This window comes from Octopus sinensis, linkage group LG25 (genome assembly GCF_006345805.1).
Source record: "Octopus sinensis linkage group LG25, ASM634580v1, whole genome shotgun sequence".
Taxonomy (NCBI): domain Eukaryota; kingdom Metazoa; phylum Mollusca; class Cephalopoda; order Octopoda; family Octopodidae; genus Octopus; species Octopus sinensis.
In genome coordinates, this window is record NC_043021.1 from 19,418,124 (window position 1) to 19,441,320 (window position 23,197).

Here is a 23,197-nt window from a genome sequence, read left to right on the forward strand (position 1 = left end):
CTTAATCACTCCAACACCACTGCTGCCAACATTTTTATCCGCTTAAGAAACAGATTAATTAATGAATAATTAAATTTTAATTAGGATCTTTTCGGTTTGAACGGCAGTTTTTTCTAGCGGTGTCATATTTTACAAACTATAGAATTTTCTCAATAAAACCAAGAGAAAAAGATGTTTTATAAACACATTCTACCAGTATACGAAGTTTAAAATTTTTTAGTTACCTAGAAATTATGCTAAAAACTGCCGTTCAAACCGAAAAGATCCTTTAGTTACGATCGAGAAAGTAAAATAAAAGCAGTTTCTAAAATTATTCATAAGCGCCATTTATTTAAACTTAAAAGACAAAACTGCACAATAAAGGTAGGCAACTCTTGTAAACACACGTGCGTTGTCATGGTAACTGTATACGATATTCGGTATATAAAAACCATGTTTCTTTATCGTCTGTTCTCAACGAATTAATGTGTGAGTCTGAAAGTACTTTTTTTCTTTTCGAAATTCACTTATATTTCTTTAGACATGTTGTTGCTTGTTTCCATTGTAATTTATATTGTTAAATTAAACTTTGTTGTTTTACAAAAACAATGCAACTTTTTCTTGCCAATGGTAACTTTTGCACCACGCAACAAACACTGAGTCAACAAGGTAATGTTAGCTTCTGTCAGCCAGTTTATTTGTAATAGAGTTTGTAATGTTTCTACAAGTAAAATTTTGACTGAAAATTTCTCTGTTTTGCATCTTTCTTAGAAACCCTACAAAATTTATCACAGTTTAATGAAAAAAAAGAGTTTGTTTTTGTCTTTACGAATTCGCTTTTTCCAGAGTGTTTAACAAGTTACAAATAGAAGATATGCAAGCGTTTGTTCATAAAAGACCTTAAATTTTTTTTAAAAAAAGCTTAATTTTTCAATATTAAGTTTTCTCATAACAAAAAACAACATTTTTAGTGAGTTATCTTTTTATGTTTTATCTTTTGCTTCAGTCATTGAAGTATGGTCATGCTGGGGCACCACCTTGAAGGGGTGGGGCACCACCTTTGTCGAACAAACAGACCCCATTACATATTTTCAAAGTCTAATACATATTATATTAGATTCTATTGTCGAAGCTTAAGTTACAGGGACGTAAATAAAACAGTACCAATTGTTAAGTGGTGGTAGTGAACACATAGAAACACACACACACACACACAAAAGACTGGTTTACACACAGTTTCTGCCTACTAAATTCACTCACAAAGCTTTGGTCGGTCGGGGTTTAGTAGAAGACACTTGCCCAAAGTGCCGTGCAATGGGTCTGAATCGGGAACCTCATGTTTATAAAACGAGCTTCTTAACCAACTCCAATGTTTCCCCACTCCCTCCATTTTCAGCGACGTCTCCATTTATTAAACTTCGTAAGTGTTTTAGGGAATTTGCATGGCGGGGAAAACGTCAAGCTGGGAGACGAACTTAAATATCGATTTTATTGATATATATATATATATATATATATATATATAATAATAAATATTAGGGAATAAATCCAAATTTACAGGGAAAAAAATCAGATTTAGGATTAAATCCAATTTTATAGTAAAATATTATAAAATATTATTAGAGACAAAACCACTATTTTGCAAAACAAACAAGGAAAGACTTAATCAATACATAAAATTTTAATAAATAGTCAAAAAAACCGCCACTACAATCGTTTCTTGTCTTGATCGACAATCTTCAGGTGGACTTCCAATAAGTCAGTTTCAAATGACTTATTGGAAGTCCACCTGAAGATTGTCGATCAAGACAAGAAACGATTGTAGTGGCGGTTTTTTTGACTATTTATTAAAATTTTATGTATTGATTAAGTCTTTCCTTGTTTGTTTTGCAAAATAGTGGTTTTGTCTCTAATAATATTTTATATATATATATATATATATATATATATACGTTTAAATATTTGTTGTGCAAGATTTTTTATGTGAAGTCGTGTGTTGAAACAGATATTGTTATATTTCGGAATGGTCATTTTGCCAGTTTAGCCAATAAAAACACACGCACTATATATTTGGTGTTATTTTGCTTCAGTGTTATTTATTTTTTACATTAATCTTAATCTTAAATAACACTGAAGCAAAATAACACCAAATATATAGTGCGTGTGTTTTTATTGGCTAAACTGGCAAAATGACCATTCCGAAATATAACAATATATATACTAGCAGTATCGCCCGGCGTTGCTCGGATTTGTTTCGACCCTTTAGAATTGGAATTTTTGGAAAGTAAAAAGGATCTTTTCCTTTTGAACGGCACTTTGTAACATAATTTCTAGGTAACTAAAAAGTTTTAAACTTCGTATACTGGTAGAATGTGTTTATAAAACATCATTTTCTCTTGTAAGATATTTCGTCTGAAATTTCGAGCATTTCGGCAATTTTAACCAATCGATTACCTCCATTGAGCTAAAATCATTTGCTGCGTATAAAACTGAGACAACATCCTGTAACTAACCCTAAACCTCCCCCTAACCCTAACTTTTTTTTTCTTTATTGTTAAATTAATTTAATTGTTATGCATGTAAAAAAAAACGTGTATGGCACATTGGGCAGGTGTCTCAGGCCGACTAAAGCCTTGTGAGTGGATTTGGTAGACAGAAACTGAAAGAAGCTCATCATATCTTTACCCTTTTACTTGTTTCAGTCATTTGACTGTGGCCATGCTGGAGCACCGCCTTTAGGCGAGCAAATCGACCCCAGAACTTATTCTTTGTAAGCCTAGTACTTATTCTATCAGTCTCTTTTGCCGACCTGCTAAGTTACGGGGATGTAAACACACCAGCATCGGTTGTCAAGTGATGTTGGGGAGACAAACATATACACAGACATACATATATATATATATATATATATTTGACAGGCTTCTTTCAGTTTCCATCTACCAAATCCACTCACAAGGCTTTGGTTGACCTGAGGCTATAGTAGAAGACACTTGGCCAAGGTGCCACGCAGTAGGAGAGAACCCGGAACCATGTGGTTGGTAAGCAAACTACTTACCACACAACCACTCCTATGCCTATATATATGTGTGTGTGTGTATATATATATAAATACATTTATATATATAGGAAAACAATAGAACACATCCCATTCTCTAAGTTAGGATCAACGAAGATAAGAATGAATGTGGACGTACATCAAAATAAAAATCAAATGGAAATTGTAGTTGTGATGCCCGTGCTGGTGGCACGTAAAAAGCATCATCCGAATGTGGCCAATGCCAGCGTCGCCTTTACTGGCTTCCGTGCTGTGGCACGTAAAAAGCACCCACTACACTCACGGAGTGGTTGGCATTAGGAAGGGCATCCAGCTGTAGAAACACTGCCAGATCAGACTGGAGCCTGGTGCAGCCTCCTGGCTTCCCAGACCCCGGTCGAACCGTCCAACTCATGCTAGCATGGAAAACAGACGTTAAATGATGATGATGATGATATAGAAAACAGTTATTTTATACCACACAGTTAGAAACATTGGAAAAATAGAAGTTGAAAATGCACTGATAATATTTAAAATATTATTAAAATAATATTATTATTATTAATAAGCTGACCAAGACCACAAAAATGAAGATTTACCAGGCATGTGTACTTAGCACTCTACTGTATGGAAGTGAGACTTGGACATCATATACACGCCAAGAGCGTCGCCTAAATATCTTTCACCTGCGCTGCCTCCGGAAAATCCTTGGCATCAAATGGCAGAATCATGTCCCCAACAAAGATGTCCTCTAGCAAGCAGGAATACCAAGCATGTTTGCACTCCTCACACAAAGACGTATGAGATGGCTTGGACATGTTAGCCGTATGGAAGATGGCAGAATCCCCAAGGACATACTCTACGGAGAGCTTGCTAGGGGCACTAGGTCTGTAGGAAGACCGTTCTTACGATAGAAGGATGTTTCCAAAAGGGACATGAAGGCCTGCAACATCAATATTAGCAACTGGGAAGCAGTTGCGAGCAACTATGGAGATTGGCGATGGACCATAAAAGAGGAAATACAAAGGAGTGACAGAGGGAAGGAAGAGAAATGGAAAGACAAGAAAAGACATCAACAAGAAACTATGACATTACAACCAGCCAGGCAAAGTCTTTGCTACATTTGCGGCACCTGCCTGAGGGAGTGTTTGTCCAGGATAGGACTACACAGCCACAGCAGGAGATGTATTAGGACATGAAATGTAAAAGCTGGACTAGATTATTTTATGCGCAACTCTATTGTCTCCCAAGACAAAAAGGATGCCAACAACAATGTGTGTGTGTGTGTGTGTGTCCTCCTCTGCCATTGCTTGACAACCAATGTTGGTGTGTTTACATCCTTGTAACTTTAGCAGTTCAGCAAAGAAGACCAATAGAATAAGTACTAGGCTTACAAAGAATAAAGTCCTGGGGTCAATTTCTTCGACTAAAACCCGTTAATGCAGTGCTCCAGCATGGCTGTAATCAGATGACTGAAACAAGTAAAAGAATAAAAGAAAAATTTACCCATAAGGCTATAGTAACTATTGTCATCGTTTAATAGTCCTGTATTTCCACACTGGCATGGGTTGATGAGCCAGGGGTCTGCTCTGAGCTTTAGCATTTGCTTTAGCTTGAGGACCTTCTTAAAACCAACCATTTCATTGAGTGTACTGGGTGCTTTTTTCTTTTTTCATGGCACCAGTACTGGTTTGGTCACCAACTACTCACAAGACAAGATCTCTCACTTGAGAGGTGTATAGTATATGGCTCAGAAACCTGGACATTATCAAAGAAGCTTGAGAGGCGGTTGGATGGAACCTACACTCGCTTCCTTGTGAGAGCTCAAAATCTCTCGTGGAAGCGTCATCCAACCAAAATGCAAATATATGGGAAACTACCACCTGTGTCATCTCTTGTGAAAGGTAAGAGAGTCCAGTTTGCTGGACATTGTTGTAGAGCTGAAAACGTGGCAATTTCTACTCTTCTCCTCTGGAAACCATCTACTCGTGATACCAGAAGGCGCACACTCTCCTACCCTGATGTAATCTCCAGGGATACAGGCATCCAGCAACAGGACCTTTGTAATGCCATGATGGACCGTGAAGTCTGGCGTAGCATGGTAAATTCCATTGTCTCGACCACGGTCGAACAATGATGATGATGTATGTATGTATTAAATATGATAGAAGGAGGAGCTGGTGTCTTACTGAAGGGATGAAAGCATGGCATCCTCACCTGTGGAGAAAAAAGAAAGATAGATAGGTATGTAGACAGATAGATTGGTAGGTATGTATGTAGATAGACAGAGATAGATATAGATAAATAGATAGTGTTGTGGTGAGAGTCATTAACACCCCTGTGGTATTGGAAGAATGGATTGGCTGAACTCTTAGAAAAAGTAGCGTATTGGTAGAGATGAGGGGAAAGTCGTAGGAAGTCATTGAGAGTTTGTATTTATTGGCGTATCGTGTTTAATGGAGTAATTTGAATTACATCACGTGAGAAATCAAATTCGATGACTGACATCCGTGCTAGTGGAGCGCTAAGAGCACCATCCGAGCATGATCGTTGCCAGAGCAGCTAACTGGCTTCCGTAAAAAGCACCATTCGAGCGCGATCGTTACCAGCGTCGCCTAACTGGTACTTGTGCCAGTGGCATGTGAAAAAAAAAACATTCGAGCGTGGCTGTTGCCAGTGCCGCCTGACTGGCCCCATGCTGGTGGCACGTAAAAGCACCCACTACACTCTCGGAGTGGTTGGCATTAGGAAGGGCATCCAGCTGTAGAAACTCTGCCAGATCAGATTGGGGCCTGGTGCGAGCCATCTGGTTCTCCAGTCCTCAGTCAAATCGTCTAACCCAGTGGTTTTCAACCAGGGTTCCATGGAACCTTAGGGTTCCGCCAGTTCAGTCCAGGGGTTCCGCAACAAGTTACAAAAATGCTAAAATCGGCAGTAATTTTTAATTTTCCTGTGCAGATATGTGTGCATAAGACAATTAAATTATTGCACAGGAGTTCCTTGAGCCAGTGAAATGTTTTCTTGGGGTTCCGCTCCAGCAAAAAGTTTGAAAAGCACTAGTCTAACCCATGCCAGCATGGAAAGCGGACTTTAAACAAAGACAGTTGTGTCTATCCCTGCTTTATGAAATCTGTATATCCAACGTATAGAAAGATATAAAAGTGGTGATGAGGATATCAATTTATAAAAGATGGATAGATAGATTAGTAGATAGATAATAATAATAATAATAATAAAACATTGCGTACAGTGCTCAGGTGTACTACAACTCATCTAAAGTGTATGTATAGTACATAGGGTAATGTACAAGCGTCAGGAAAAGAACGGAGCTTCAGTGAATCCATGCCCAGGGAAACAAGGCGCTCAGAGTACGGTAGGTGTCTGATGGAGGGTATGCGTTTGGTTGCACGTCTCTGAACAGATTCCAGGAGGTCAATGTTCTGAGCAAGATAGGGGTTCCAAACTGATGATGCGAATTCCAAGTGTGGTCGATAGATAGATAAACAGACAGATAGAGATGTGAGGTTAAGCTACAATGTGAATATTAGAAGTAGAATTGAGATTGAAGCAGAGAAAAGTTGGCTGGTAGGTAAGAATGCTAGAGTGAAAAACAGGATGACTGATGAGTGATGGGGATTGAGGTGGATCATGACCAGATTTACTGCACCACATAAATTTGATTCAATATAGGGGTCTAACTGGTCCAGTAAAGTTTTAATGTGCCCCACAAATTCCCAGTAAAAAAAGAAACAATAAATTGGTGGGTGTACATACACACACACACACACACATATGATGATGATATATATCTTTTTACTTGTTTCAGTCATTAGACTGCAGCCATGCTGGAGCACCACTTTGAAGAATCATAGTTGAACGAATTGACCCCAGCACTTTTTTTTTTTTTAAACCAGGTATTTATTCTATCAGTGTCTTTTGCTGAACCACTAAGTTGCAGGGACATAAATACACCAACAGTGGTGGGGGGACAAACACAGTACAAAGATACACACACATAAATATATACGTATATGAATGTGTATATATATAAATATAGATATATAGACATATATAGAATTACGGAGATGTACTTGCATAGCAAGTGACCTGATCTGAGATCGTGTGCTGGAACGAAAACAATTGCAGCGTAGGTGTTTATAAGCCATTTAAGAAACACACAAAATCTGTTAGATTCACTTCAACATTTAAATTTAATTTGTCAAAATATTTTCGTCACTTTGAGACCGTGACCTGTTCACTGACAAAACTTCATGCTGCATCTATCAGTGAACAGGTCGCGATCTCAAAGCGACGAAAATATTTTGACAAATTAAATTTAAATGTTGAAGTGAATCTAACGGTTTTTGTGTGTTTCTTAAATGGCTTATAAACACATTCCACGCTGCAATTGATATATATATATATATAAAAATACAAACTGGGACAAGAATGCAATACATTTAGGAGACGATACAAAAAACACAGACGGGACATTCGAAGCCTTCAATCTTCAGTCAAGAACCAGATCATCCTCGCAATTTCGGCTGATGTATTTTTTTATATGGTGGAATTTGAACTCGCAACGTAACAGTAGATGAAATACCGTTAAGCATTTTGCCCGGCATGCTAACATTTCTTATTTCTTTATTGCCCACGAAGGGACAAACGGATTAAGTCGATTATATCGACCCCAGTGCGTAACTGGTACCCAGTTTATCGACCCCGAAAGGATGAAAGGCAAAGTCGACCTCGGCGGAATTTGAACTCAGAACGTAAAGACAGACTAAATACCATTAACCCTTTAGCATTTAAACCGGCCATATCCGACCAAAAGTATTCTGCCTGTTTTATGTTCAAACTGGCCAGATCTGGTCTCTCACACCAACCCTACAATATCGTTTTAAAAATTAACAGCTACCTCATCAAAATCTCATAGCTACAAGATAATGCATGATTAGTTCAAAACAATACTCTTTACTCTTTTACTTGTTTCAGTCATTTGACTGCGGCCATGCTGGAGCACCGCCTTTAGTCGAGCAAATCGACCCCGGAACTTATTCTTTGTAAGCCCAGTACTTATTCTATTGATCTCTTTTGCCGAACCGCTAAGTGACGGGGACGTAAACACACCAGCATCAGTTGTCAAGCAATGCTAGGGGGACAAACACAGACACACAAACACACACACACATACATATATATATATATACATATATACGATGGGCTTCTTTCAGTTTCCGTCTACCAAATCCACTCACAAGGCATTGGTCGGCCCGGGGCTATAGCAGAAGACACTTGCCCAAGATGCCACGCAGTGGGACTGAACCCGGAACCATGTGGTTGGTTAGCACGCTACTTACCACACAGCCACTCCTGTGGATAAAAAAGGATTAACTTTGGCAGAATAATGTGAACACTAAAGGGTTAAGCATTTTGCCCGGTGGGCTAACGTTCCTGCCAGCTTGCCTTCGTTTCCACAGCTTCTTACCGAACAGCCCTGCCTGCACCTTGTTTTCTTTTTCTTTTCTTCAGAAATTTGAACGATGTCGGCGAAATCAAAGAAAGGCTCAGCCAAATCTAGATCCCTGTCTGCACAGAAGGTGGAAGTAGCTGATGTGACTTCTCCTGAAAGTAGAATGTCCAGTGTTCTGAAACCGGGTTCCTTAGTTATGGAACACTCTCAGGAAGTCGCTGGAGAGATTAGTCTGACACGTAAGTCATCTTCTTCTTCTTCTTCTTGTCGTCATTTTCCTGTGTTTGTTCATCATGATCATCATCATCATTTAACGTCCGCTTTCCATGCTGGCATGGGTTGGACGATTTGACTGAGGGCTGGGCAACCAGATCACTGCACCAGGCTCCAATCTGATCTGGCAGTGTTTCTACAGCTGGATGCCCTTCCTAACGCCAACCACTCCGAGAGTGTAGTGGGTGCTTTTACATTCCACTGGCACGGGGGCCAGTCAGGCAGTACTGGCAACGGCCACGCTCAAATGGTGTTTTTTTACATGCCACCTGCACAGGAGCCAGTCCAGCGGCACTGGCAATGACCTCGCCCGAATGGTTTTTTCATGTGCCAGTAAGGCTATGCTGATAACGATCACGCTAGAATGGTGCTTTTTACATGCCACTAGCACAGAAGCCAGTTTTCCGCTCTGGCAACAATCACGCTCAGATGGTGCTCTTAGCGCTCCACTAGCACTGATGCCAGACATCGAATTTGAATTTGATTTCTTCACAGGATGTAATTCAAATTACTCCCGGGGCAGCGCTGGCCGTTGCCAGTGCCGCCCTGACTGGCCTCGTGCCGGTGGCACGTAAAAGGCACCATCCGTTCGTGGCCGTTTTCAGCCTTGCCTGGCCCCCGTGCCAGTGGCACGTAAAAAGCACCATCTGATCGTGGCCGTTTGCCAGCCTCGTCTGGCACGTAAAAAGCACCCACTACACTCACGGAGTGGTTGGCGTTAGGAAGGGCATCCAGCCATAGAAACATTGCCAGATCAGACTGGGCCTGATGCAGCCTTCTGGCTTCCCAGACCCCAGTTGAACCGTCCAACCCATGCTAGCATGGAAAGCGGATGCTAAATGATGATGATGATGATGAAACACGATATGCCAATAAATACAAACTCTCAATGACTTCCTACGACTTTCCCCTCATCTCAACCAATATGCTACTTTTTATAGCGCTCCGCTAGCATGGATGCCAGCCATCGAATTTGATTTCGATTTTAATTTCACTTGCCTCAACAAATCTTTGCAAGCAGAGTTAGTTTTGATCACACAACTTTGATTGTCTTGATCGCTGTTATATACCTGCAGTGCGACTGCCTGGAAGTTCTGTTCTGTTTGCGGCACAATGTGTTCGGTGTTAGTTTTTAGTTAGTCTAGAACAGTGGTTTTCAACCAGGGTTCCACGGAACCTTAGGGTTCCGCCAGTACAGTCCAGGGGTTCAGCAAGAAGTTACAAAACTGCTAAAATCGGCAGTAATTTTTAATTCTCCTGTGCAGATATGTGTGCATAAGACTATTAAATTATTGCACAGGGGTTCCCCGAGCCAGTGGAATGTTTCCTTGGGGCTCCGCTCCAGCAAAAAGTTTGAAAAGCACTGGTCTAGAATGTAGCAACTCGCTGCATGAAAATGTTATTGCGTTGAAGTTTGATTTTGCTTACAATTTAACAATCTTTTTTTCTATTGTATATTGCTGTATTTTTAGTTGATTAAAACCTTTTAAACTTAAGATATTCCAGTTTGGGTTTATAACAGTTGTCATTGTCATCATCATCATTGCTGCTGTTTAGCCCTAGGTCAGCCATGGTCAGGCAAATGTTCAATCTAGAAACAAACAAAACGTTAAGAGGTGCTCCCTCACTCCTCAAAAACCCGGAACTCCCAAAGCAGGGCCCCACTACCTGATGCAGTTCAGAGTCAGTCATACCCAGAACAACATACACATGCGCGCACACACACACACACACATGCATACACGTGTACACACAGACATACACTCCTGCATACACTTACACACATATGCTTTGTTTCTTTTCCATTTTTGACAATCACCACTTGTCGAATGGCTAAGTCCTACTTTGCAGTAGAAGAGCATAACTCTCATGGTGTAAATAGGACAAGGTATTTTTGTTCAATGCACCGATTTATCTACAATTTCTTGTGCTCTCTCTCTCACACACCCGCACACATGCACAACTGGTCTTTGTATACGTTCTCACCTCTGAAGTTTCACTTACAAAGACATCGGTCACCTTGCTGGGATGTGGTAGAAAACACATGGCTTGGATGCCATGCAGTGAGGTTGAACCCTCAACCATGTAGTTGATAAGCAGACACCCTAACCACACAACCATTCCTCTCTCTCTCTCTTTCTCTCTCTCTCTCTCACCTTGCATCTGTCTTTATTCAGATTACTTTCCTTTGTGTTACACAAAGGTAGGTAGATAGGAACATACTATTGTCTTAATATGTACAGGGTAATTCAAAAGTCTCCATACATAGGAAAAATTTAGTTTTTTATAAGTAAGGCATAGGCGCAGGAATGGCTGTGTGGTAAGTAGCTTGCTAACCAACCAACCACATGGTTCTGGGTTCAGTCCCACTGCGTGGCATCTTGGGCAAGTGTCTTCTGCTATAGCCTCGAGCCGACCAATGCCTTGTGAGTGGATTTGGTAGACGGAAACTGAAAGAAGCCTGTCGTATATATGTATATATATATATATGTGTGTGTGTGTTTGTGTGTCTGTGTTTGTCCCCCTAGCATTGCTTGACAACCGATGTTGGTGTGTTTACGTCCCCGTCACTTAGCGCTTCGGCAAAAAGAGACCGATAGAATAAGTACTGGGCTTACAAAGAATAAGTCCCGCGGTCGATTTGCTCGACTAAAGGCGGTGCTCCAGCATGGCCGCAGTCAAATGACTGAAACAAGTAAAAGAGTAGGTTTATAAGATTCCCTAGATCCCCTGATCAGACTCCTCTTGATTGCTAACTTTGGGGCCATTTGAAAGGCATGGTGTATCACAGAAAGATGGACATAAATCATTTGAAGGACCACATCACCAACTCATTTGCACACATATCACCAGATGTGTTATCGTGAGTTCACAGTGAATGGGGTAAACGTATTGCAATGTGTATTCACAACAATGGTAACCATATAATAGAGGCTCTTAAATAGAGAAAAAACCTGTTCTTTATAAACTGTTTCTTATAAAAAAATAAATTGGGATCTTTTCGGTTTGAATGGCAGTTTTTTCTAGCGGTGTCATATGAAATTGTCACCCATAATTATGACCCTAGTACCCATCTATTGCATTTCAATCTGTTTTAGGGATGGGGGGAAGGGTATCTTTTTTTTCTTCACAAATGTAAATAAACCCAATCTATTTCTTAAACGAGGGATATATTCATACGGCACAGAATGTTTTTTACCTAAATAGATGTCAGTGATTGGTTGAAATTGCAGAAATTGAAGAAAAAAACAACAAATATCTTACAAACTATAGAATTTTCTTAATAAAGCCAAAAGAAAAAGATGTTTTATAAACACATTCTACCAGTATACGAAGTTTAAAATTTTTTTAGTTACCTAGAAATTATGTTAAAAACTGCCGTTCAAACCGAAAAGATCCATAAATTGTTCCTATGTATGGCAACTAACTCTAACCCTAACTTTTGAATCACCCTGTAAATTTATTTCTTAACAGCTGTCAGACAAAGTCTAAAACCCTTCATAGATACTCCAGATGTAAAACACGAAATAAATTTTGAAACTGTTCAACTGGAAGAGCCTGCTCTCTCCGTGGTAAGTTATGTATTGAAATCTTTTCATAACTAATTTGCACATATTGATGAAGCAGTGGGGGGGTTCAATTCTTGGAACAAACCCTGAACCATGGTATTTTCTTCCAGAATGTATACAAATGTATAAGGCGGCTAGCTGGCAGAAAAACGTTAGCACGCCGGGTGAAATGCTTAGTGGTATTTCGTCTGCCGTTACGTTCTGAGTTCAAATTCCGCCGAGGTCAAATTTGCCTTTCATCGTTTTGGGGTCGATTAAATAAGTACCAGTTACATACTGGGGTCGATATAATCGACTTAATCCATTTAGAAAGGTTTTTTTTTTTCCTCCAGTTTCTTGATTTTGGGTGGAAACTTCCTGGATTTATGTCTAAAATGTTCAGCCTCTGCAGATGGTTTAATCTGATCAAAGTAAAAGGCTTTCCATCAAATTTGCAAGACTAACACACACACACACACACACACACACACACACACACACACACACACACACACACACACATGTATTGTCTGTGTTTGCGGTAAAAGCTTAAATATAGTAAACCACTCCAGTGTCTGTTAAGCGTTCAGCTGGGTGTCTGGAACTTCTTCTAGGTTTTATTTCAAAGCCCTTACCAGTAATGGTATCAACTGACATACGTAGCGCATAGTCAGCGACAATGAGGAAGAGAAATGGGGCGAGTGTATCTCCCTGCAGTATTCCGGCTTTGATTGAGAAAGATGATGTTTCCCCATCAGGGGTTAAGATGGTTGAAGACGTATCTGTGTAGAGGACCTTGATGGCAGAAATGATTTTGTCTGGAATCCCATAGAGCTTAAGGATTTCAAACATCTTGTACCTATCTACAGAGTCGAATGCTTTAGAAAAGTCTACAAACACCATTGCAAGATCGCGATTAAATGCTTTTGATTCTTCAATGAGTCTGCGTAGGCATAGTATTTGGCTCAACGTTAAGTGTCCATGTCTGAATCCATTTTGGTTCTTTTGGAGTTCAACAAAAGGGACGAGACGGTTTAGAATCAGTTTGTTGTACAATTTTGCAGCAATTGACATTAGAGATATACCCCTGTATTCTTCAAAGCCACAGTCGAACCAATTCTACTATATGGCTCAGAAACCTGGACGTTATCAAAGAAGCTTGAGAGACGGTTGGATGGAACTTACACTCGCCTACTTATGAGAGCTCAAAATCTCTCGTGGAAGCATCATCCAACCGAAGTACAAATATATGGGAAATTACCACCTGTATCATCTCTTGTGAAAGGTAGAAGAGTCCAGTTTGCTGGACATTGTTGTAGAGCTGAAAACGAGGTAATTTCTCCTCTTCTCATCTGGAAGCCATCTGCTCGTGATACCAGAGGGTGCACCCTCTCCTACCCTGATGTAATCTCCAGGGATACAGGCATCTAGCAACAGAACCTCCGTAATGCCATGATGAACCGTGAAGTCTGGCGTAACATAGTAAATTCCATTGTCTCAACCACGGCCGAACAATGGTGATGATAAAACCATTCCAATTCCATTAGATATACATCATCACATTTTAGGGTAATAAGACTTGTTCTAGGAATGGTTAGACTTGCTGTCCCTTGTTTAATCCAAAATCTTTCCCTTACACTTTTGAAATTCATGATCCCTTTATTATCATCTTTTACAATTTCCTTTAAAATATGTGAGGTTTCAAGGCATTAGATATTCATTCCATTAAATTCCTTTCTCGTCAGATCAAATGGAACCCCAAAATTGTAGTGGCCTATTGTACCCCTATTTCTTCAACTGCTGAAAAACAATTATTGACAAACCCCATATTATAACCATCTCTCTAACAGTATAATGTGGGTTTTCATTGCTAGCAGGCATCATTCTGTTGTCATCAACAGTTGATGGCCACCTAGAATGGTCTTCTGCTTGGCATCTGAAATGTCCCAAACTGTATAGCACTTCTGCAAAAAGCTTTTATTCAACACAGCTTCTCCATATACAGCACATATTTCTCAGGTTGGGTGGGCAGTACCTTTTTTTTTTCTTTAATAATAGAGCATAATATGATGAAAGTTCTTCTGATTTTTGGCTTTTCCAGATAAACGCAAATTGCTAAAAATTAATCATTTCAGACTAGAGATGACAAATCTTGCAATTATAACCTATTATTTAATTAACTAAAACATTGGTATAAATGTTTGTTCTACATATGAAAAATTCAAACAAATTCACCAGGAATCCAATGCTAATATGTGTGTGTGTGTGTGAGGGCGCATGGCCTTGTGGTTAAGACCCCAGGACTTATTCTTTGTTAGCCTAGTACTTATTCTGTTGGTCTCTTTTGCCGAACTGCTAAGTTACAGGGATGTAAACACACCAACATCAGTTGTCAAGCAATGGCAGGGGACAAACGTAGACACAAATTTATACACACACATATGTATATATATATATATATATATATATATGGGAAATTACCACCTGTATATATATATTATATATATATATATGGGAAATTACCACCTGTATATATATATATATATATATCATCATCATCATCATCATCATTTAACGTCCATTTTCCATGCTAGCATGGGTTGGACAGTTCAACTGGGGTCTGGGAAGCCAAGAGGCTGCACCAGGCTCCAGTCTGATCTAGCAGTGTTTCTACAGCTGGATGCCTTTCCTAACATCAACCACTCTGTGAGTATAGTGGGTGCTTTTTACATGCCACCGGCACAGGGGCCAGAGGAGGTTGGCAATGGCCACGATCAGTTGGTGGTTTTTACGTGCCACAGGCACAGAAGCCAACCAAGGCAGCACTGGCATTGGCCACGTTCGGATGGTGCTTTTTACGTGCCACTGGCACAGGTATCACAACTACAATTCAATTTGATTTTTATTTTGATGTTGAGGTACTTGACTCAATAGGTCTCCTCAAGCACATCAGGTCATATTTATATGACAGGCTTCTTTCAGTTTCCATCTACTAAATCCACTCACAAGGCTTTAGTCGAAGACACTTGTCCAAGGTGCCACGCAGTGGGATTGAACCTGGACCCATGTTGTTGGGAAGCAAGCTTCTTACAACACAGCCACATAACAATCAAAACACGAAATAAAGCATCTTATTCACGGACTCACCAGGCTGCCGGGTATCGTCAACATGTCCTTACAATTGTGAGCCGAATATCTCTAACCATTAAGCCATGCACCATCATGAGAATTTTCGACTTCTTTGAAATTAACAAATGTCTCTCCCGAAAGTGTCTCAAAACTTATGGTGCACCTCGTATGTAGGATATATGTATACACGCACATATACATACACACATGCTTGAACTTGTGTGCACATGTATCTCTGGATGTGTTGTATTTCCTTAGTCATACTTATAATTAGGTAATCTCACCAACATTACCCCCCACCCCTAATCATTGAACCAATTAGTAATGTAACGAAGGTGCTTTTACTGTGTTAACTTTGTTAATTTTGGCAGTTCTCCAGGGATTCCATCATCAAGTCTACTGAAAGGTGAAGCATTCGAGGGGATTGTTGCCAAAGTATAAGATTAGCTCTCAGTATCAATTAGTCACTGAAATATGTTCTTGTGTGTGTGTGTGTGTGTTTTCACATGTTTGTGTATTTCTGTACATATATGTGGGTGTATGTGCGTCTATGTGTGTGTATACATGTGTATGTATGCATGTGTGTGTTTCTGTATTTGTGCACCCTGGTGCAAGTGTACATACGTGTGGGTGTATATGCATCTATGTGTATGTATGCATGTGTGTGTTTCTGTATTTGTGCACCCTGGTGCAAGTGTACATACGTGTGGGTGTATATGCATCTATGTGTATGTATGCATGTGTGTTTCTGTATTTGTGCACCCTGGTGCAAGTGTACATACGTGTGGGTGTATATGCATCTATGTGTATGTATGCATGTGTGTTTCTGTATTTGTGCACCCTGGTGCAAGTGTACATACGTGTGGGTGTATATGCATCTATGTGTATGTATGCATGTGTGTGTTTCTGTATTTGTGCACCCTGGTGCAAGTGTACATACGTGTGGGTGTATGTGCATCTGTATGTGTAAGTATGCATGTGTGTGTTTGTGTATTTGTGCACCCTGGTGCAAGTGTACATACGTGTGGGTGTATGTGCGTCTGTATGTGTGTATGCATTTGTGTGTGTGTTTGCACATGTGTGCATGTATGTGTTTGACTATTTGTGCACACTGGTGCATGCGTGCATACATGTGGGTGTGTCTATATGTGTGTGTTTACATGTGTGTGTGTATCTGTGTGCATGTGTATGTATGTGTGTGTTTGTACATATGTGTGCATGTATGTGTGTGTGTGTGTGTGTATATGTGCATGCTAGTGCATTTATGTGTACATGTGTTTGTGTGGGTGTTGGACCGGAGAAGTAATCTGGTAGTTTTTGCTGTTTTCCTTCCTCGAAAGTTTCTCCTGTTAAAAATAGAAAGTTTTTATTATTTTTGGTTTGTAAACAATTGTGACCTCAACACCACCATCACCATAACTACCACCACTACCACCACCATTACCACCACCACCACCATCACCATAACCACCACCACCATCACCACCAACACCACCACCACCACCATCAATACCACCAACACCAACACCATCAATACCACCACCAACACCACCCACACCACCACCACCCACACCACCACCACCCACACCACCACCACCACCACCAACAACAACAACAACACTACCACCACCACCACCAACACCACTACCACCACCATAACCACCACCACCAGCTGGTGCTGTTGACGTAATAATTCTTACATAACGCATTGCAACAACATAAATACATGTCTCTGGAATTGGGTGTAAATAAATCTGGATTTGTGGGGGGGATACCCCAACACTTCTTCGCCACCATCTCCTCTCCGCTCTCTGTTTCTCTCTTTTTCTTTCCCACTCTATCTCTCCCTCTCTTTGTCTCCCCTCTCTTTGTCTCCCCTCTCTTTGTCTCCCCTCTCTCTCTCCCTTCTCTCATCTCCATCTCTTTCTCTGTCTCTCCTCTCACCCTCCCTCTCTTTATCTCCTCTCCCCCCTCAATTCTCTCCCTCGCCTCCTGTCTCTCTCTCTATATATATATATATATATATATGTGTATGTATATGTATATAGTAGAATAATAAAGAGAAAGTTCTTGGCATGGGATTATATATATATATATATATATAATGTGATCTCGTGTGTACCATTGGCGATTTTTTTCCCTCTGTCTTCCCTTCTCTAGATCTTTCCTTCTCCTATGTTTCCGACGAAGAGCTCCGCTCGAAACTTTAAACCCTCCTTCTTCCCTTCTTTCCTGAGCGTCAAATAATACTATATTTGTTCCACGTCCTCGCGTTGTTGTGTTTTTTTGTGCTTTCCTGTTTGGATTAACTAACTATATATATATATATATATGGGGAAAGTAAAAAGTAAAAAGCAAAAATGCACATTGAATATAAAAAAAAATTAAGGCTTTTTAATGAAAAGTAGTGATAAATGAATACAATTAGATGAAATAATGAATTTAATTCCTCTTAATTCTACCTCAGTTCATCTAATTGTATTTATTTATTGCTACTTTCCATAAAAAAAGTCTTTAGTTTTTTTTATATTCAATGTGCATTTTTCGCTTCTTTTTCTTCTTACTTTCCTCATATCTTTTCCACGTGTAGTTTGTATTTTCTTTTTGAAACATATTTCTATTATATATATATATATTATATATATATATATAATATATATATATGTGTATGTATATGTATATAGTAGAATAATAAAGAGAAAGTTCTTGGCATGGGATTATATATATATATATATATATAATGTGATCTCGTGTGTACCATTGGCGATTTTTTTCCCTCTGTCTTCCCTTCTCTAGATCTTTCCTTCTCCTATGTTTCCGACGAAGAGCTCCGCTCGAAACTTTAAACCCTCCTTCTTCCCTTCTTTCCTGAGCGTCAAATAATACTATATTTGTTCCACGTCCTCGCGTTGTTGTGTTTTTTTGTGCTTTCCTGTTTGGATTAACTAACTATATATATATATATATATGGGGAAAGTAAAAAGTAAAAAGCAAAAATGCACATTGAATATAAAAAAAATTAAGGCTTTTTAATGAAAAGTAGTGATAAATGAATACAATTAGATGAAATAATGAATTTAATTCCTCTTAATTCTACCTCAGTTCATCTAATTGTATTTATTTATTGCTACTTTCCATAAAAAAAGTCTTTAGTTTTTTTTATATTCAATGTGCATTTTTCGCTTCTTTTTCTTCTTACTTTCCTCATATCTTTTCCACGTGTAGTTTGTATTTTCTTTTTGAAACATATTTCTATTATATATATATATATATATATATATATATATACTAGCAGTATCGCCCGGCGTTGCTCGGGTTGTAAGGGAAATAACTATATAAGCATTTTTAGAGAGTTATAGCCAAAAAGTAGCAAAAAAATGCATTAAAAATTGAAAAAAAATTAAGGTAAATTTTTCTTTAAATCGTTGACACATCGTAGATATTTTTAGAGAGTTACTTCCCTTATATAAAAGCGAAAAAATGCATTAAAATTAAAAAATATGATGGTAATTTTTTTTTAAATCGTAGACTCATCGTAGACGCGCGCTAATACCCAGAAGGGCTCGTTTGTTATTTTGGGTAACTTTCTGTAAAATTATTAAAATTTTGTTCAAACATCGCTATAGAAAATGGGTTATTAGCTAATATTCAATTGGGTATATAACAAAATTTTACGATAGAATTTGTTATTCTGGGTAACTTTCTGATACCCATAATAATATTTATGGCAAAATAGGCCTTAATTTCATTTAAGGTTGTGGGAAATAACAAACTATCTTTTCTTTCGCTTTGTTTACGTTTAGCATAATGATTTCAAATAGGCTCATTCGAAAAAGTAAATAGAAATAGTCTAAGGCTTTACTCTTCTGGGAAAGTCTGTGGCTTGGTCCAGTTTCTTCAGAAAACTCACCGAAAGAAACAGTTTTTAAATTTTCACTCCATTCAGGTGCCAATTCGTTTTCTTTATCGCTGTCGGATTCACTGTTTTCACTTTAATAGCTGCCAACTTGCAAAAACAAAGGAGGAGAAGGGTGATGGCGTCAGTGAAACAATTCGCTCCCTTTGTGTGTGTGTGTGCGTTTGCGTGTGGTGTAAACCAGACTAAGAAAAGCATTTGACACACACACCAGAATGTGAGTTTTCTGTAAATTTTGCTTAATTGGAGTTTAAATTTTAAAAACTGGACCTGGCATGACGCGATGCATTGTACTCTTAAAATTGCTAGGTAAATTGTAATTGAAGAAATCCTATATTGTAGATTTCTATAACTCCCAAAGGGAGGCAGATAAAATCTGCCTTTTATAATAAGAGATAGGCGCAGGAGTGGCTGTGTGGTAAGTAGCTTGCTAACCAGCCACATGGTTCCGGGTTCAGTCCCACTGAGTGGCACCTTGGGCAAGTGTCTTCTGCTATAGCCCCAGGCCGACCAATGCCTTGTGAGTGGATTTGGTAGACAGAAACTGAAAGAAGCCAGTCGTATATATGTATATATATATGTATATGTGTGTGTGCGTGTGTTTGTGTGTCTGTGTTTGTCCCCCTAGCGTTGCTTGACAACCGATGCTGGTGTGTTTATGTCCCCGTCACTTAGCGGTTCGGCAAAAGAGACCGATAGAATAAGTACTGGGCTTACAAAGAATAAGTCCCGGGGTCGAGTTGCTCAATTAAAGGCAGTGCTCCAGCATGGCCGCAGTCAAATGACTGAAACAAGTAAAAGAGTATAATAACAAATTAATAAATAAAACATGCATACATACATATATGTACATACCTACATCTATATGTATATATACATGCATATATGGGTACAGGACACGTAGAACACAACGAGAAACAAAAACATAAAAACAAAACATGGAAACGGACTTTTTTTAACAATGAAAAAACAGAGTACAAGACATACAACACAAGGAACGTTCCCCTTCTTCAGCTGCCCCTGTTTTGACTTATTGCATAGAATCTTGCAGGCACGCAGTGGATTTGATCCACCAGAGCCAAATTTCAAGTAACAGTTCGCGGAAAGTGTAACCTCTCGAAAGAGCTGTTCTTCACTCCTGCTCCAGAACGTCGGCTGCGGGGTCACTCCGAAAAGCTCTATCTGCAACGATTTCATCTCAATCAAAGGAGAGGGGCTTTCTCCGTCCGGGTTGCGGATCCGTGGAATAAGCTGCCGGACGAGATGGTGAAGATGCCATCGACCGCTCAGTTCAAAGTCTCCCTTGACCACAAGTGGCCTGAACTCTTTACATGAACACCACCCTGTACATAACTCCATGTCCCCCTACATGGCCTTGCTTTTTGCTTTTTGAGCCAAAAAATTAACTAACTAACTAACTAACTAACATATCATTGAGGACAATGGATTTCATTGGTGGTGTTTGTTATCTTAATTCCTTAATTCTAGCTTTTGGTGGAATAGAAGAGGTTAGAGGGTCAAGTGGCGAAGACATTATTTTGCTTAACTAAGGCATCTGGCCAATGTAAACTGTTATCACAGAAAAACTATTGTTTTACTATGAGAAAAGTTCTGTTGAACTGTTACTTGAAATTTGTTTATGGTGGATCGAATCCGCTTCATGCTGGCAAGATTCACTATATATATATATATATATATATGTCATCTCTCTCTCTCTATGTGTATATATATATATATATATATATCTCTTATTATAAAAGGCAGATTTTATCTGCCTCCCTTTGTCAGTTATAGAAATCTACAATATAGGATTTCTTCAATTACAATTTACCTAGCATTTTTAAGAGTAGAATGCATCGGGTTTTGCCAGGTCCAGTTTTTAAAATTTTAACTCCAATTAAGCAAAATTTACAGAAAACTCACATTCTGGTGTGTATGTCAAATGCTTTTCTTAGTCTGGTTTACAGCACACGCAAACGCACACACACAGTGTGCAACGAATAAAGTGAAACTAGATGTAATATTTGTTTCTGTCTATCACGCTGATAGATACATGAGTAAAATGTATGGCAAGCTAACAGATAAGAGTGAGTGAAAATGTTCTTGGAAGAGAGTAAATAGCGACAGAGTGATTTGAGGAAGACTAAACTGAAAGTATGAAACAGTGTTTATGTATAAACAGACGACACTTATATAAACCCTTTCGTTCCCAAACCGCCCGAATTTACCTATTCATATTTAAATGAGAATATCAGAGTAAATCTCTTTAGTACATTCGTGAAAATATGTATTATACTTCGTAAACACTTCAAATACAGTTTTGTACAAAAATCGAAGTGTAATTTTAATTCCGTGAATTATGGGAGATTTTTTTCTGAAATTTGTTCCTATTGTGTTTTCAAAATTTGTAATTCTGACAAAAAATGGATACGAATTTCATTATATCAAGCAGCGAGTCAGAATTCGAAGGATTTTCTACTGAAGACCTTCATAAATCTAACTCTATGACTGAAAAAAAAAAGCATCTTTATATAAGAGCGAAGTTGTGTGTCTGTCTCCTACGATTTAGGTTCGTAACTACTCCCACATTTTGCGGTGCAGTTTAACCAAAAGCGGGTATCTTATAGTCGTGATTCATATCGAGCCCTTCTGGGTATTAGCGCGCGTCTACGATGAGTCTACGATTTAAAAAAAATTTACCATCATATTTTTCCATTTTAATGCATTTTTTCGCTTTTATATAAGGGAAGTAACTCTCTAAAAATATCTACGATGTGTCAACGATTTAAAAAAAAAATTTACCTTAATTCTTTTTCAATTTTTAATGCATTTTTTTGCTATTTTTTGGCTATAACTCTCTAAAAATGCTTATATAGTTATTTCCCTTACAACCCGAGCAACGCCGGGCGATACTGCTAGTATATATATAAAATTAGAAAAAAACCACCTATTATCAATTCAAAATGAACAATTAAATTACACCATCTAAAAAATTACATATAATAGAAATATTAAAATTAAAATAACAATAATATACCAATGATTAAGTAAATTGCAAAAAAGTAATAAAAACGTATATATTTGTTATTCTACCAAATATATATGTTTTTATTATTTTTATTTTTATTTTTATTATTGTTTTGCAATTTACTTAATCATCGGTATAGTATTGTTATTTTATTTTTAATATTTCTATTACATGTAATTTTCTAGATGGTGTAATTTAATTGTTTATTTTGAATTGATAAAAGGTGTTTTTTTCTAATTTTTATATATATATTATATTTTGTGAAATTTGATTTAGTATTTCTAAATTGAATTTTTCCCTGTAAGTTTGGAATAATATTCCCTCAAATTATTATTATTATTATTACACACATATATATATATATATATATATATATATATATATCATCACTTTCCCAACAGAGGTAACTATGTATCTCCTCTACTGCAAGTCCCCTGTTTCTGTCCCTTCTATTATACACTCACCTCTTATTCATCCCCTGGCACAAAGCCACCTCACTCAATAATATTCTCTACCATCATTTGAGGGTGGTTTGTCTTGTGAGAGTTACTCGGTGACTTCACTGGTGCTACTGCCACATAAAGGCGGAGTTGGGTAGCTTAGTGGTTAGGGTGTTGGTCTCATGATCATAAGATTGTGGTTTTGATTCCTGGACCGAGCAACACATTGTGTTCTTGAGCAGAACTCTTTATTTCACATTACTCCAGTCCACTCAGCTGGCAAAAGTGAGTTATCCTGCGATGGGCTGGCATCCCATCCAGGTGAGGAGTATATACTCTTTTTACTCTTTTACTCTTTTACTTGTTTCAGTCATTTG

At 38.5% G+C, this 23,197-nt stretch overlaps 1 protein-coding gene across 1 annotated transcript in view; it reads left to right on the forward strand.

Annotated features, from left to right (window-relative positions):
- Nucleotides 1-6,873: 6,873 nt before the first annotated feature.
- Nucleotides 6,874-23,197, forward strand: part of LOC115224528 (dynein heavy chain 2, axonemal-like) — a 211,781-nt gene continuing 195,457 nt past the window's right edge. Inside the window, exons 1-3 of the mRNA XM_036513449.1 lie at nt 6,874-6,927; nt 8,546-8,725; nt 12,234-12,331. Coding sequence (XP_036369342.1) covers nt 8,557-8,725; nt 12,234-12,331 — 267 coding nt within the window. The 5' untranslated portion in view covers nt 6,874-6,927; nt 8,546-8,556. The remainder of the gene's footprint in view (nt 6,928-8,545; nt 8,726-12,233; nt 12,332-23,197) is intronic.